The sequence below is a fragment of the Camelina sativa genome, chromosome 17, assembly GCF_030686135.1.
Source record: "Camelina sativa cultivar CO46 ecotype springtype chromosome 17, ASM3068613v1".
NCBI lineage: Eukaryota > Viridiplantae > Streptophyta > Magnoliopsida > Brassicales > Brassicaceae > Camelina > Camelina sativa.
In genome coordinates this window covers 2,441,671-2,455,292 of record NC_141896.1, presented here as the reverse complement: position 1 = coordinate 2,455,292, position 13,622 = coordinate 2,441,671, and the positions used below count along the sequence as shown (strand labels likewise).

Here is a 13,622-nt window from a genome sequence, read left to right as displayed (position 1 = left end):
CAAAATGAATTTGGCATTCTCGGATCTTGAGATAGAGTCATAGAGACATGAATTTAGTGAACTATGAACAAAACATTAAAACATGAAATTCATGAATTTAGTGAACTATGAACAACATGCTAACATATCGAAAGACCATAATTAACCAGTAAACCATTACTTAACCAAACTTTAAATATTGTCATCTAATTCAACTAATCACAAAATACAAATGAATTCCAAATTAATTAGTATATATGCATATAGCCAATATGTTCATCATTCAATAGTGAAATTCAATTGATTACCCATATCCGATTACATCTTATCTGGACCAAATTGAAATGGCAATATTTAATCCTTAAATTCTACATGGTTCACACATCTCCACATGTTACATATACACAGTCATGTCGTATATTTGTAGGAAAGTGGTTGCTCGCAATGTTTCATATTTTAAAATGGAGCAAAGCAGAGGTTCCATCAAGTCCTTTGGTATTGAAGTGAGTAGCGTATTCTCTTATGGTGGTCTCTCTGTACTTTGGAGGGTTTTCTTCAGACACAAGCTCTCTAATCGGTCCGTACACTCTAGGATCCGGTCGTACGCCGGTAGTAAAGAAACATGCGACAGACACTCGAGCTCTTGTGGCTCTGTTCCCCAATACTCTATGCTCCAAACTGATGAACTTATCGTTTGTTATAAGCTGCATGAAAAACCGCAAACCCCACAAAAAAAAATATAAAAACTTTGAATTTATAGGGAAAGTCAATTCTACAAGGCATAAAGGCGTTGGTAAACTTGCCTGTAAAAGGTCTCCGATGTTGATGACGAGAGCGCCGGGAACATGAGGAACATCGAACCAGTACCCTTCACGACGAACCTGAAGCCCTTCGATCTGATCTGGAAGAAGGACGGTCAGAAAAGAGTTGTCGGAGTGCTGACTTGTGCCTAAAGTTAGGTCAGGCTCTGGACACGGTGGGTAGTAATGGGAGAGCATGAGCAAACCCTTGGAGCAATCCATGTCCTTGAGATGATTAGGGTTCAATCCTAATGCTTCTGATAAAAGCTCAAAGAGAAATTCACCCAAAATCATCACTTGCTGTGAGTATTCCATCAAAACATCCCTGAAACCAATGCTGAGTGATTGATACACACCATATGAATAAAGAGAAGATTTACACAACACATCAGATCAAGTTAAAGCAATGGAGTCAAACCGACAAATCTCCGGCAGATCATGTGGTTCCGGAGGATTTGGAGCCATGGTACAAGCAAAAGTGTCTCTCCAATTTGCAGCTGGAGAACTGAAGAGATCGAAGTTACTTTGATACAGAAACCTTCTGCTGAAATCGCGGCTGTAGAAACCTTTCTTAACTTCAGGGGACTGCTCGTGAAAGTCACGAACTCCATCTTTCATCTTCTCAAGAAGATCAAGCGAGACTCCGTGATTAATCACCTGAAAGAAACCCCACTTGGCTGCTGCTTCTTTGATCTCTTCAACGGCATTCTTGCGCTTGACCACGTCCTCGAACACCCTTCCTCCGAGATCGATCGTTGGGATCGTCTTGAGACTTAGCAAGTCCGAGGGAAGCGGGTTAGGGTTTGATAACTTGAGAGATGGGTGATGGAAGATGCGTGGAATCTTTGAAACTCCGGCGTCGACGAGTCCTTTCACACCCGTTTTCGTGTCATCAAAAGCTTTAAGCTCCCTGGCTCGATCAAATGAAGCAATATTTGTCGTCTCCATCTTTGTTTCTCAAAAAACAGAGCAATATGATACAATCACACAACATAATAAACCATATAAAACAAGAATGAACTATATCTGTTCTTAAGTTCAACGATGGAACAAGTTGCTACAGCTAAATCATTGATAAGAGATAAGGTTGGTAGACAACGCAACCGCTTGTGGCAGTGACTGAGCCAACAAGTCGTAGCAATTATTGCAGAAAAAAGAAAAAAAAGTCCCCACGCGTCTTTAATATTCTCAGATCTTGAGATAGACTAATATAGATGTTAGATGTACCATTGAGTCTTTTGGATCTGTAGAAGTTTTCATTCTCTGTAATGGTGTCTCTATTTATATTGGGGTTGGTTTTGATCAAACAAGAAAACAACTACGGTCCTTCTAAAAAAAATGTTTTCTTGTATTCAAAGCCTAAATATTTTGTCATTGTTTTCAATATTTGGCCGAAAGACCATATTTATTACAAACACTATTAGTATGTTTTTACCCGAAAAATATTCATGATATATGAGTAAAACAATATGATTATAGAGAAAAAGGCATCAACATTAATCTTATGCATGCTTGATAAAAATCCCAAACACTTGAAATTCATGAATTTAGTGAACTATGAACACAAGAAGTACACCATTACCAACCAGTAAACCTTAAATATTGTCATCTAATTCAACTCATCACAAATTAAAATACAATAGAAATCCATAAGCATATAAGTATAACCAACATGTTCATCGTTCAATATTGAAATTCGATCGGTTAATCGTATCCGAGTACACATAATTTCGACCAAACGGAAATTAAAATGACAATATCGAATCCATAAATTCCATTCCACATATGGTTCACACGCGCAACGTTACATATTCTGTCATGTCGTGCATGTGTGAGAAAGCAGTAGCTCGCCATGTTTCATATTTTTAAATGGAGCAAAGCAGAGGTTCCGTCGAGTCCTTTGGCATTGACGTAAGTAGCGTAGTCTCTAACAATGGTCTCTCTGTACTTTTGGAGGGTTTTCATCGGACACAAGTTCTTTAATGGGTCCGTACGATCTAGGATTGGGTAGTACTTGTACGTAGGTGGTGAAGAAACATGCCACAGAGACTCGAGCTCTTGTGGCTCTGTTCGCCAATACTCTATGCTCCAAACTGATGAACTTGTCGTTTGTTATAAGCTACATTAAAAACCCCAATTTTTTAAAAAACACCTTTGAACTAAGAGGATGATCACAGCTCAAACAATTATAGAATTGTAATTAAACTTGCGAAATCTGAGCTATCAAACATGAAGTGATTTGGTAAACTTGCCTGTAAAAGATCTCCGATGTTGATGACGAGAGCGCCGGGAACATGAGGAACATCGAACCAGTACCCTTCACGGCGAACCTGAAGTCCCCCGATCTGATCTTGTAGAAGGACGGTGAGAAAAGAGCTGTCGGAGTGCTGACTTGTGCCAAAAGTTAGGTCAGGTTCTGGACACGGTGGGTAGTAATGGCAAAGCATGCGCAAACCCTTCAAGCAATCCATGTCTTTAAGGTGATTATGGTTCAACCCTAGAGCCTCTGACAAAAGCTCAAATAGAAATTCTCCCAAAATCATCACTTGCTTTGAGTATTCCAACATAACATCCCTGACAATTCACCAATGGATAGATATATTAAAGTTGATATAAGTGCCTCAATTATTGCATAAATTGACCAATAATATATCTATTCAGCAACGTCGTTGACTAAGTTCTGAGGCATTTTTCAACAAAATAAAAACAGGTTAAAGTAATGGAATCATTCATACCTACAAATCTCTGGTATATCTTGTGGTTTTGGAGGATATGGAGCCATGTAGCAGTAGCATGAGTCTCTCCAATTTGCAGATGGAGCTCTGTAGAGATCGAAATTACTTGTATACATAAACTTTTTGCTGTAATCACGGGTGTACAATTCTTTCCTATAGCTTCTGGGGGTTGCTCGTGAAAGTTACGAACTCCATCTTTCATCTCCTCAAGAAGATGGAGCGAAACTCCATGGTTGATCACTTGGAAGAAACCCCACTTGGCTGCTGCTTCTTTGATCCCTTCAATCGCTTTCTTGCGCTTAACGGCATCCTCGAAAACCCTTCCTCCTAGATCGATCGTTGGGATCGTCTTGAGATGTAGCAACTCCGAAGGAATTGGTTTAGGGTTTGCTAGTTCGACGACCGATGAGTGATGGAATATGCGTGGAATCTTTGAGATTCCGGCGTCGACGAGTCCTTTCACACCCGTCTTCGTCTCATCGAAAGCTTTAAGCTCACTGGCTCGATCGAACGAAGATGCAATTTTCGCCGTCTCCATAATTGTTTTTTTGTTTCTCATTAAGATAAACAGAGCAAATCATATAGCACCCTCCGACAAGTTAACCTACGCACGCAAAATATGGGACCAACTTTGTATTGAGACATTAACCCCATTGATAAAATACAAAAGTTGATTACAGAGAGACAATTTGTGGCCCATTCGCGTTAAACACAGTCTTATTGAAAGAAAAAAATGGAAAATTATTACAGAGAGAAAATAAAAAAATCCCAAAAAACATATTTATTTAGATAAATGACATTCTCAGATCTTGAGATAAAGTAATCCAGAGGTACCATCAAATCCCTTGGATCTGTAGAACTTTGCATACTCTGTAATAGTGGTATCTCTATATTTGGGAGGGTTTTGTTCAGACAAATGCTCTTTGATTGGTCCATAAAGTCTAGGGTTCGCCATCATATATGAACTGAAGAAACACGCCACCGATATTCTCGGTCCATCTTCATTCGCCAAAACCCTATGCTCTACGCTTATGAACTTGTCGTTTGTTATAAGCTGCACAGTGCCGGGCAGGATTATAAAAGTCATATATTCCATAGATTAAACAAAAAAACGAAAAAGGTTATAGTTAGATATTTAAAACCTGGAGAAGATCTCCAACGTTTACGACAAGAGCCCCTGGAACAGGAGGAACATCAACCCAATATTGGTCATGGAGAACTTGAAGCCCTCCGATATGGTCTTGAAGAAGAAGAGTGAGAAAAGAATTGTCCGAGTGTTTGGTCAAGCCTAAAGTAAGGTCTGGCTGGGGACATGGCGGGTAATAATGGCCGAGCAACAGCAAGGAGTTAGTGCAGTCCATGCCCTTGAGGTGATTAGTGTTTAACCCTAGAGCTTCTGAGAGAAGCTCAAAAAGTAATTCACCTAATTTCATCACTTCTTTTGAGTACTCAATCATCGTTTCCCTGACCAAAAAAATTACCAACAGGGGAGATCTTATATAGTTTGATTTTTAAAAATTAATACAAAAAGTCATGTATAGTGATATTCGCATATGGGTAAAATACTATTAGACCATATACTATATAATTTCATCGGACCTAGGTAACATGTTGTTACCATATAGACCAATATAGACCATAACTCATCATGAATACAATTTTTTTGGATTTCACGTTAATTACAAAATATGAAACCTCTTACCCACAAGTGGCGGGCAAATCCTCCGGTCGTGGAGGATCCGGTGCCGTATAACAACCGAGTGTGTCTCTCCAATTCGCCGCGGATGAGCTAAAAAGATCGAAGTTGCTGCTATACACCATCTTACTAGCTGGATCTCGAGAGTAAAAACCTTTCTTCACCTCTGTGTCTTGCTCGTGAAACTCACGAATACCTTTTTTCATCTTCTCCAAGACATCGAGTGGGATACCGTGATTGACCACCTGGAAAAATCCCCATTTCTCCGCCGCGTCTCGGATCTTTTCCACCAAGTTTCGCCGCGTGATCGAGCCAGCGCCACGTCCTCCTTTGAGATCGATAGTAGGGATGGTGAACTCCGAGGAAGAAGGTGGTTTTGGACTTGCTAAAGTAACCGGAGGTGCACGGAATATGGCCGGAACCTCTGAGATCCCGGCATCGACAAGACCTTTGACGCCGGTTTTGGTATCGTCGAAAGCTTTTAGTTGAATTAAACGATCAGTTGGAAGCGATGACTCCATTGGTTTTTTCTTGTAGCTGAATTGGATCTTTAAATTCTGAATGCAAACTTGTTTCCATAAAAGTCAATATTGATTTTTTAAAAGAAAACGCAAGTTGTATTTATGTTACCTAACCACGTGGGGAAATATAACAGGAAAATAATAGAAAACGACCAAGACAGATTATAACATTAAAAGTTAAAAAAAAATGGAGATGCGGGGTATCGATCCCCGTACCTCTCGCATGCTAAGCGAGCGCTCTACCATCTGAGCTACATCCCCGATGATGTAAGCATTTGTCTGTAGTCCTTGTAAACCACACAAAGGCGACTATATGAGGTAATTGTTTGGGCTCTGTAGTTTTGTAGCTTAAAAATATTTAGCTTCTTTGGGCCTTGGTCTCTGGGTTGGTCCGTGGCTTGAAATAACCGGTTCTTAAAGTTTGTGAGAGATTTGTGTTTTGTTTTCTTTTTAAAAGTGAGCTCTCACTTTCCCGGTGACTCTTTTAGTCAAAATTTCAAAATAAAGTGCCCTAATCCCGGCTGCTCGTCGGAGGAAATATCCGGCGAGAGAGTGAGTGATTTAGCGACGGAGAGAGATGGCCGGATTAACGAGAACAGCCGGTGCTTTTGCGGTAACTCCACACAAGATCTCCGTTTGCATTCTCCTGCAGATATACGCTCCTTCGGCTCAGATGTCTCTCCCTTTCCCTTTCTCTTCCGTTTCTCAGCACAACCGTCTCGGCCTCTACTTGCTCTCTCTCACTAAGGTTTCACTCCTCTTTTTCTCCCTTTTAATTGCATTTTCTTATAGGTTTTTTGAGGTTTAATTCGGCAATGTCTTTTGATTCTTGAGAGTTTCTTGGCCCATCTCTTATAGCTTTCTCCAAGTAGACGACGGAGTGTGGATTTGTCGGTTTTGTGTGTTAACAAAGTGTTATTTTCCCTGACGAAATTGAGATATTCGTGCTGCAGTCTTGCGATGATATATTTGAGCCGAAGCTGGAAGAGCTCATTAATCAGCTGAGGGATGTTGGTGAAGAGATGGATGCGTGGCTTACTGACCATTTAACCAATAGATTTTCTTCTTTGGCTTCACCTGATGATCTTTTGAATTTCTTTAACGACATGCGAGGTTAGCTGCTTAAGGTCTGTTTTTTTCTTTTTCTTTCCCCGTCATGTTTGGATCTTATTAGTTATCATTTCTTTGGTTGTAGGAATACTTGGGAGCCCTGATTCAGGAGTTGTGCAAGACGATCAGATTATTTTGGATCCCAACAGCAACTTGGGAATGTTTGTTCGTCGTTGCATTTTGGCATTTAACCTCTTATCGTTCGAGGTATTGTTCTTTTTACGTTTTTGCTATTTTTGTTTTATCTTGAAACTGGATAGTAGAACTATTGTTCAAGATGATGTTTAGTCTGAGGTTTTTGCTTGAAGGACTCGTATTTTAGATATGTATGTGACGTTTGCTTGTTTTTTGACCCACTAAGATAGAGTAGTTTTCCAGGCTAGATTTAAAGTGTAGACCTACTTATAAATGCTTTAAAGTATGAGATTTAATGGCAAAACTCTGACAGATCTGGGTGAAGTATAATTTCCAGCGGTAATAATGAATATAGCGAACCTCTTGATTGTTCTTCCTTTTCCTAGGTTTGGACACCCACTTGTAATGTCAAAATAAATGTTTGAAAGAACCGTCCATTTCATTGATATGTGATTCCCGTGCAGGGAGTTTGTCATCTTTTTTCAAGCATTGAAGATTACTGCAAAGAAGCTCATTCAAGCTCTGCTCAGTTTGATGGATCTAATAATGATCTGGAATCATTAACACATTATGATCAGATGGATATGGAGATTTATGCGATTGATAAAGCGACCGAAGAACTAGAGCTTCAGAAAAATGCTAGTGGAAGTGTCCCTTTTCACCTTCATACGCCTGAAGCAATATTCAAAGTGATAGAAGGTATCACTTCTGGTAATCCCGTACTTTTGCCCAAAGAAAACTTAATATTTCTCAGACTTTCCAGGTGCTAGTAACTATTGAGTGGATTGAACTTTATATTCGTGATCAGGCTTTAGATGCTACTTTCCTTTCTATGTATGGTAACATGTTTTTGATGATGCATTTGCATTAGTGGTAGGATCACAGTTCAACCTGTATCACACTTTTTTCCGACGACTTTTGAAGTGTTTTTTGTTTTTTTTTTTGTTTCTGAACAGTTACAAAGATATTTCCTTACTCTAATTAAATTAGCTATCTGCTTTGTGGTTTTGTTTCATTCTTATGTTTTGACACTTTCTTGTTTTGTAAGGCTCTCAATGTTATATAAACGCACAGAACAAATGAAACATGCAGGTTTGCGAGTTTCTCCGAAGGAATCGTCAAGAACCAGAAAGAAAATTACAGAAGCTACTCTAGTTTCTAGTGCGTCATCAAGTACAGTTGAGGATACTCTAGTAGATGAATCATTATTCCTTCGGACAAATTTGCAGATACAAGGTTTTTTAATGGAACAGGCTGATGCAATTGAAACGTAAAACCTCTATTTCCTTAGTAATCGATATAATTCTGTCAAAAGTACTGCTAGTTCTAAAACTTTCATCTCCTTGTAATGTCAGCCATAGAAGTTCAAGTTCATTCTCTTCAAGTTCGATTGAAAGTTTCCTTGAGCAGCTTCAGAATTTAGCCCCTGAATTGCATCGTGTAATGTTCTTGCTTCTTTATATTTTACTTTGCATTCGATTCGGAAGTTATCTATTCTTTGATTGTTTTCATATTCTTACATGTTATGTATGGCATGCAATGATGCAGGTTCACTTTTTGCGATACTTGAATAAACTTCACAGCGATGACTATTTTGCTGCTTTGGATAATCTCCTCCGTTACTTCGATTACAGGTAATCTGTAGTTTTTGCTGTTGTTATCCGTTTCCCAAAAAAAGTGTCAGAATTATCATAATATTACTGCTGACTGCTTATCGCTTGCATGTGACTCCTGTAAATATCCAGTTTTGTTGCCTGTTAGATGTTTGGCACTAAGAACTTTGTTTCAAACATGAGCTGATCCATGTTCCATTGCCTTAAAGTGCAGGGACTGAGGGATTTGACCTTGTTGCTCCTTCAGCTGATTGCAGCATGTATGGAAGGTACGAGATTGGGTTGCTATGTTTGGGAATGATGCATTTCCGCTTTGGGCATCCGAATTTGGCCCTAGAGGTGAGCTACTACTTCTTTTGATAGTTTCTATTGCTAAAGAATTGTTTTGGACCTTTAAAATGCTTCCTGGATGGACCACATTTTACATTGGATAGTTTATTGGGCTGTTTGTGAGGCTAATAATAAGTGATGCTCATTTTGTGATGAATCTTGAGTGTGTTAACCTCACACTATTATTTTCCTTGATAGATTACTTAAAGTTATAATGAGCTACTTAGATCATACTTCTGTGTATATACAAATTTTATTTTAGAAAGTTGAAAATTTGCCCATGCAAGCAGTGATTTATCTGCTATCTTAACTTCATAATTATAAGATATCTCACTAGACATAAAGTAGGGTCTTATCATTGTTTGGTTTGCTTATAATATGGTTTCTCCCCAACCACAGGTTTTAACAGAAGCTGTGCGTGTATCACAGCAGGTATATTCTCACTTTATTCATCTGCTGTTACTCTATTTATAGTATCCTTTGAAGAAAGTGGTGTGTTAAATTCCTGCAGGACGTGTAGTTGTATAAAAGTTTCCTTCAGCTGAATCTGGAGCTAGTTTTTTTCTAGTTTCGTATTATAAAGTTCTGCGAAGGGATTTAGGACCATTATTGCTATGTCTCTTAACATAATCCTGTATTAAGAGCATCAGACTTAATTTACAGTTTTACATGATGTTTTACCGCTGATAAAAAGATATATGTAACTTACGTACTGATTTTATGGTGTCACATGGGGTAGTGCAGTCTTAGCAGATATGAATTTAGTTGTATATTGTACATGCTAGAAGGATCAATTTTTCTCACGTAGCTTCAATGTGCTATCACATGAGCACCGTCAACAGCTTATGTTGTTTGAAGATACTTTTGTTCAAGCTATAGATATTTATGGTATTTTAAACGTTTGTTGGTTCTGCAGCTTAGTAATGATACTTGTCTAGCATATACACTAGCAGCAATGAGCAACTTGTTATCAGAAATGGGCATTGCAAGTGCCAGCAGTGTTCTTGGATCCTCGTACTCACCTGTCACTAGCACTGCGTCTTCATTATCCGTACAACAAAGAGTGTACATACTTTTGAAAGAGTCTTTAAGGAGAGCGGACAGTCTAAAGTTAAGACGCTTAGTGGCTTCCAATCATCTTGCGATGGCTAAATTTGAGTTAATGGTAAGTTCTATACTCAACTAGTTTTCTTGAGCTATAGGATGTGTTACAAAGAAAGAAAAGTCACCAGTTTTCCTTTCCGCATGTGTCTTCTTTCATCTCTTTTTTTGTTTCTGTAAACTTGACGTACAAAGCTTAAATTTGCACGTACTTTTACATTCAAATTATTCTGTTTTTTTTTAATGCTTAGCTAGCCCTGCTTCTTTGATAACTGTCAAATAATGCAAAAAAATCCATATCTTTGGTATCCTGGTATACGTGAAATCAGAATAGTTATTTTGTTGTCATACAGCATGTGCAAAGGCCTCTACTGTCGTTTGGTCCCAAAGCTTCGATGCGTCACAAAACTTGTCCAGTTAGTGTCTGCAAGGTACTCAGTATACCACCTAACTATTTTGACTAGAGTGAAATATTTACATCTCCTTTTGAGGTCTAATCAGGTCTCGAATAATCCATGGCAGGAGATACGACTAGGTGCACACCTTATCAGCGACTTTTCTTCTGAAAGCTCTACTATGACAGTTGATGGTTCTCTAAGCTCGGCTTGGCTTAAAGACTTGCAAAAACCATGGGGTCCACCTGTGGTTTCCCAGGACTCTGGTTCTAGAAAGAGTTCGACTTTTTTCAAGTTATGTGATCATTCGGTCTCGATTCCTGGATCTGTATCACAATTAATAGGTGCTTCATATCTACTACGGGCTACTTCATGGGAGTTTTATGGCAGGTATACTTATACAATTTCGCCCTTTGCTGACCTTAACTTTCTGACAACTAACATAGAAACTTAAAAGTGTTGATTTTCTGTAGTTTATTAATTCATTTGTTTCTTGATAGTGCTCCTATGGCTCGTATGAATACCTTGGTGTATGCTACTTTATTCGGTGACTCTTCGAGGTAATTTCCTTGAAATGTATCACTTTCTTGTCCCCGCCCCACACTCTCTCTCTTCCTTCTTTCTAAAACGGTCTCTTACATTCGTCTTGAGGGATTTTGATCTATTTCTTGCTTCTACAGTTCATCTGACGCAGAGTTAGCATACTTAAAGCTCATTCAACATCTGGCACTATATAAGGGACACAAAGGTTAGATTGCATAAGGTCATTCAACATCTTGGCACTATATAGGCCAAGTCAGTGTAGAAATGTCTATATTTTATTCTAAATTTTCCAATCACGTTTATTTGTTGCTGCTTCTATTGCATGCAGGGTATTTAATTAGATCTTGCTTTATGTTTTTTTTCTTTTCCTGTGTTGACCTGTTTTCTGAAACAATGCTTTTCTAGATGCCTTTGCTGCTCTTAAGATTGCGGAGGAAAAGTTCTTAACCGTATCAAAATCAAAAATTTTGTTGCTCAAGTTGCAGCTACTACATGAACGTGCCTTGCATTGGTAAGGTTCCCAGTCTCTTAAACATATCACTCCAGTTAATCTCTCTATTGGTTCATATAAGCACCATGGGTACGAGAAAGGATGGGAGTTTCTAATCAACTTTTGCTCCCCCAACGCAACTCTGCCGGAGTTTCACTATTTTACAGCACTCTAAATTCTAAATAAAATGCGTCTTCTTGATATTTTGCTTAAGCAACATCATAGAACCAGCAAAGCTGATCCATCTGCCCTCTGTGATCATTTAGTGCATTGTTTGAGGGTGAAATTTAAACGCTTCGAAACTGTATAAACCATTCATTTGGATATAGAATTTGAACATAGGCTTTCTCTTAAGTCAGCTGTTTTAACTTTCTTAACTCTATTAGTGGGAATCTAAAGCTAGCTCAACGAATGTGCAATGAGCTAGGAGGATTGGCATCAACAGCCATGGGTGTAGACATGGAGCTGAAAGTAGAAGCTAGTCTTCGCGAAGCTCGGATTTTGCTTGCAGCAAAACAGTATAGCCAGGTTTGTAGTAAATCCTTATTAACCATCTATTATTAACTCCATGTGCAATCTATAATCTCAGGCCATGTGCTATTGGTAGTCTATCTTCAAATTTGCTTTCCTACTACGTTCTCTACAGGCAGCAAATGTGGGACACTCCCTTTTTTGCACGTGTCACAAATTCAATTTGCAAATCGAAAAGGCTTCTGTTCTTCTTTTGCTTGCAGAGATCCATAAGGTAATAAATTTCTAGCTTGAGAACACATTAATTGGACAATCCATGCTACCTTACCAGATTGGTTTGCTGGAATATATTTTTCCTTCCATGCATAGCTTAACATGCATGTATTTCTTCTGAATCTGCTCTATCTCTGCTGATTAGGATTATAATACATATAAAACTGTTGCGCTATGGGTATTATTTTCAATTCTTCATCAGTTTTCTGAGTGGCTTTCAATTTTTGCCCCCCTTCGTTTTTGGTTTACAGAAGTCAGGAAATTCAGTCCTGGGTCTTCCATATGCGCTGGCAAGCATCTCGTTTTGCCAGTCATTCAACTTGGATCTTCTCAGAGCATCAGCTACGCTCACGCTGGCTGAGCTGTGGCTTGGTCTTGGATCAAATCATGCTAAACGGGCATTAGACCTTTTGCATGGGGCTTTCCCTATGATTCTTGGCCATGGAGGTTTGGAGTTGCGTGCTCGAGCATACATCTTTGAAGCAAACTGCTATCTCTCGGATCCAAGCTTTTCAGGTAGCTTTTGTTGTCTTTTACTACTTAGATTGTAGGTATTTTTTTTGCCGTCAGATTGTAGTTCATGTTTCGTAGTTGCAAAATATAGAATAGTCATTGCCTTTTCCGAAGAGCGGACAATGAAAATGATAAGCCAAACGTGGTCTCTGTTTTATTAAGAATAAATTGAAGTGAATGACATTAGGGTTATAGTAGCTACCTAAGTGAGATGTTTCCGACTCTTATGGATAAAGTTTTATCTTGGTCGTTGCGAGTTTCTAATTTGTTTTGACTTTTGCTACCAGTTTCCACAGATTCAGATACTGTCCTGGATTCTCTAAGGCAAGCTTCAGATGAACTTGAATCTTTGGAGGTAACTTATGCCAATAAGAATGCTATATAGCTTTTAATTCAAAAATAGAACGGAACTCTATAACTAGGTTTCAGCTTCGTTAGCTCATCACAACTGAAAAAATTGGATCTTAGTAACCGTGATTTACTGTTGGTAATGGTTGTGTTTATTGTGCAGTACCATGAACTGGCAGCGGAAGCCTCGTACTTAATGGCGATGGTATATGACAAGCTGGGACGGGTTGAGGAGAGGGAAGAAGCTGCTTCTTTGTTTAAGAAGCATATCATAGCTCTAGAAAACCCTCAAGATGTTGAACAAAACATGGCATAAGAGTTTCTGACCTTAGTTAATAAGCTTATTGTGCAAAGCTTGTAACTTTAAATGACGCGTTCTTCTAGTGGATCCGAACCTTGTATAACAACATGTAGAGGAAATAGTGTAAGTTCATTGAAAGTTATTTTATCAAAACGTCGTCGCGTGGATGGAAACTAACCATACATACCCCTTGCCCAATGTCTCAATGGGTTTTCTTTTCTTTTTGTGTTGTCAATTTGGGTTTTAATTTTAATCGATTAAAGAATAA

At 38.7% G+C, this 13,622-nt stretch overlaps 3 protein-coding genes, 1 non-coding gene and 1 pseudogene across 10 annotated transcripts; 1 reads left to right on the top strand and 4 right to left on the bottom strand.

Moving 5' to 3' along the window:
• Positions 1 to 254: 254 nt before the first annotated feature.
• On the bottom strand, positions 255 to 2,155 carry LOC104754821 (1-aminocyclopropane-1-carboxylate oxidase homolog 3). The gene is made up of 3 exons (XM_010477100.3): positions 1,198 to 2,155; positions 783 to 1,104; positions 255 to 683 (listed from the first exon to the last, which is right to left on the bottom strand). The coding sequence occupies exons 1-3, from the start codon at positions 1,725 to 1,727 to the stop codon at positions 429 to 431; spliced, it is 1,107 nt and encodes a 368-aa protein (XP_010475402.1). The 5' UTR covers positions 1,728 to 2,155; the 3' UTR covers positions 255 to 428.
• A 213-nt stretch (positions 2,156 to 2,368) lies between these two features.
• Positions 2,369 to 4,138, bottom strand: LOC104754819 (1-aminocyclopropane-1-carboxylate oxidase homolog 2-like; annotated as a pseudogene). Its single transcript, XR_015587445.1, has 3 exons — positions 3,515 to 4,138; positions 3,032 to 3,353; positions 2,369 to 2,898 (listed from the first exon to the last, which is right to left on the bottom strand). The product of XR_015587445.1 is annotated as a 1-aminocyclopropane-1-carboxylate oxidase homolog 2-like (transcript).
• On the bottom strand, positions 4,133 to 5,848 carry LOC104754818 (1-aminocyclopropane-1-carboxylate oxidase homolog 1). Its single transcript, XM_010477098.3, has 3 exons — positions 5,217 to 5,848; positions 4,657 to 4,978; positions 4,133 to 4,568 (listed from the first exon to the last, which is right to left on the bottom strand). The coding sequence occupies exons 1-3, from the start codon at positions 5,729 to 5,731 to the stop codon at positions 4,317 to 4,319; spliced, it is 1,089 nt and encodes a 362-aa protein (XP_010475400.1). The 5' UTR covers positions 5,732 to 5,848; the 3' UTR covers positions 4,133 to 4,316.
• Positions 5,849 to 5,919: 71 nt separating this feature from the next.
• Positions 5,920 to 5,992, bottom strand: TRNAA-AGC (transfer RNA alanine (anticodon AGC)). The gene has a single exon. It is a non-coding gene; the product is annotated as a tRNA-Ala (tRNA).
• A 122-nt stretch (positions 5,993 to 6,114) lies between these two features.
• On the top strand, positions 6,115 to 13,507 carry LOC104754814 (anaphase-promoting complex subunit 5). Of its 6 annotated transcripts, none has more exons than XM_010477093.3 (20): positions 6,115 to 6,479; positions 6,685 to 6,844; positions 6,927 to 7,048; positions 7,441 to 7,675; positions 8,069 to 8,246; positions 8,332 to 8,416; positions 8,525 to 8,610; positions 8,799 to 8,928; positions 9,319 to 9,351; positions 9,836 to 10,084; positions 10,374 to 10,451; positions 10,543 to 10,805; positions 10,916 to 10,975; positions 11,096 to 11,163; positions 11,364 to 11,469; positions 11,835 to 11,976; positions 12,095 to 12,193; positions 12,444 to 12,708; positions 12,993 to 13,060; positions 13,217 to 13,507. In XM_010477093.3, exons 1-20 carry the CDS (start codon positions 6,309 to 6,311, stop codon positions 13,367 to 13,369), a joined length of 2,751 nt encoding a protein of 916 aa, XP_010475395.1. In that variant the 5' UTR covers positions 6,115 to 6,308; the 3' UTR covers positions 13,370 to 13,507. The 6 variants fall into 6 exon arrangements, 4 of the variants coding, with proteins under 4 accessions (XP_010475395.1, XP_010475393.1, XP_087351026.1 ...); XM_010477091.3 differs by having other exon boundaries at positions 7,441 to 7,687; XR_015586649.1 differs by having other exon boundaries at positions 6,159 to 6,479; positions 11,876 to 11,976.
• Positions 13,508 to 13,622: the final 115 nt, after the last annotated feature.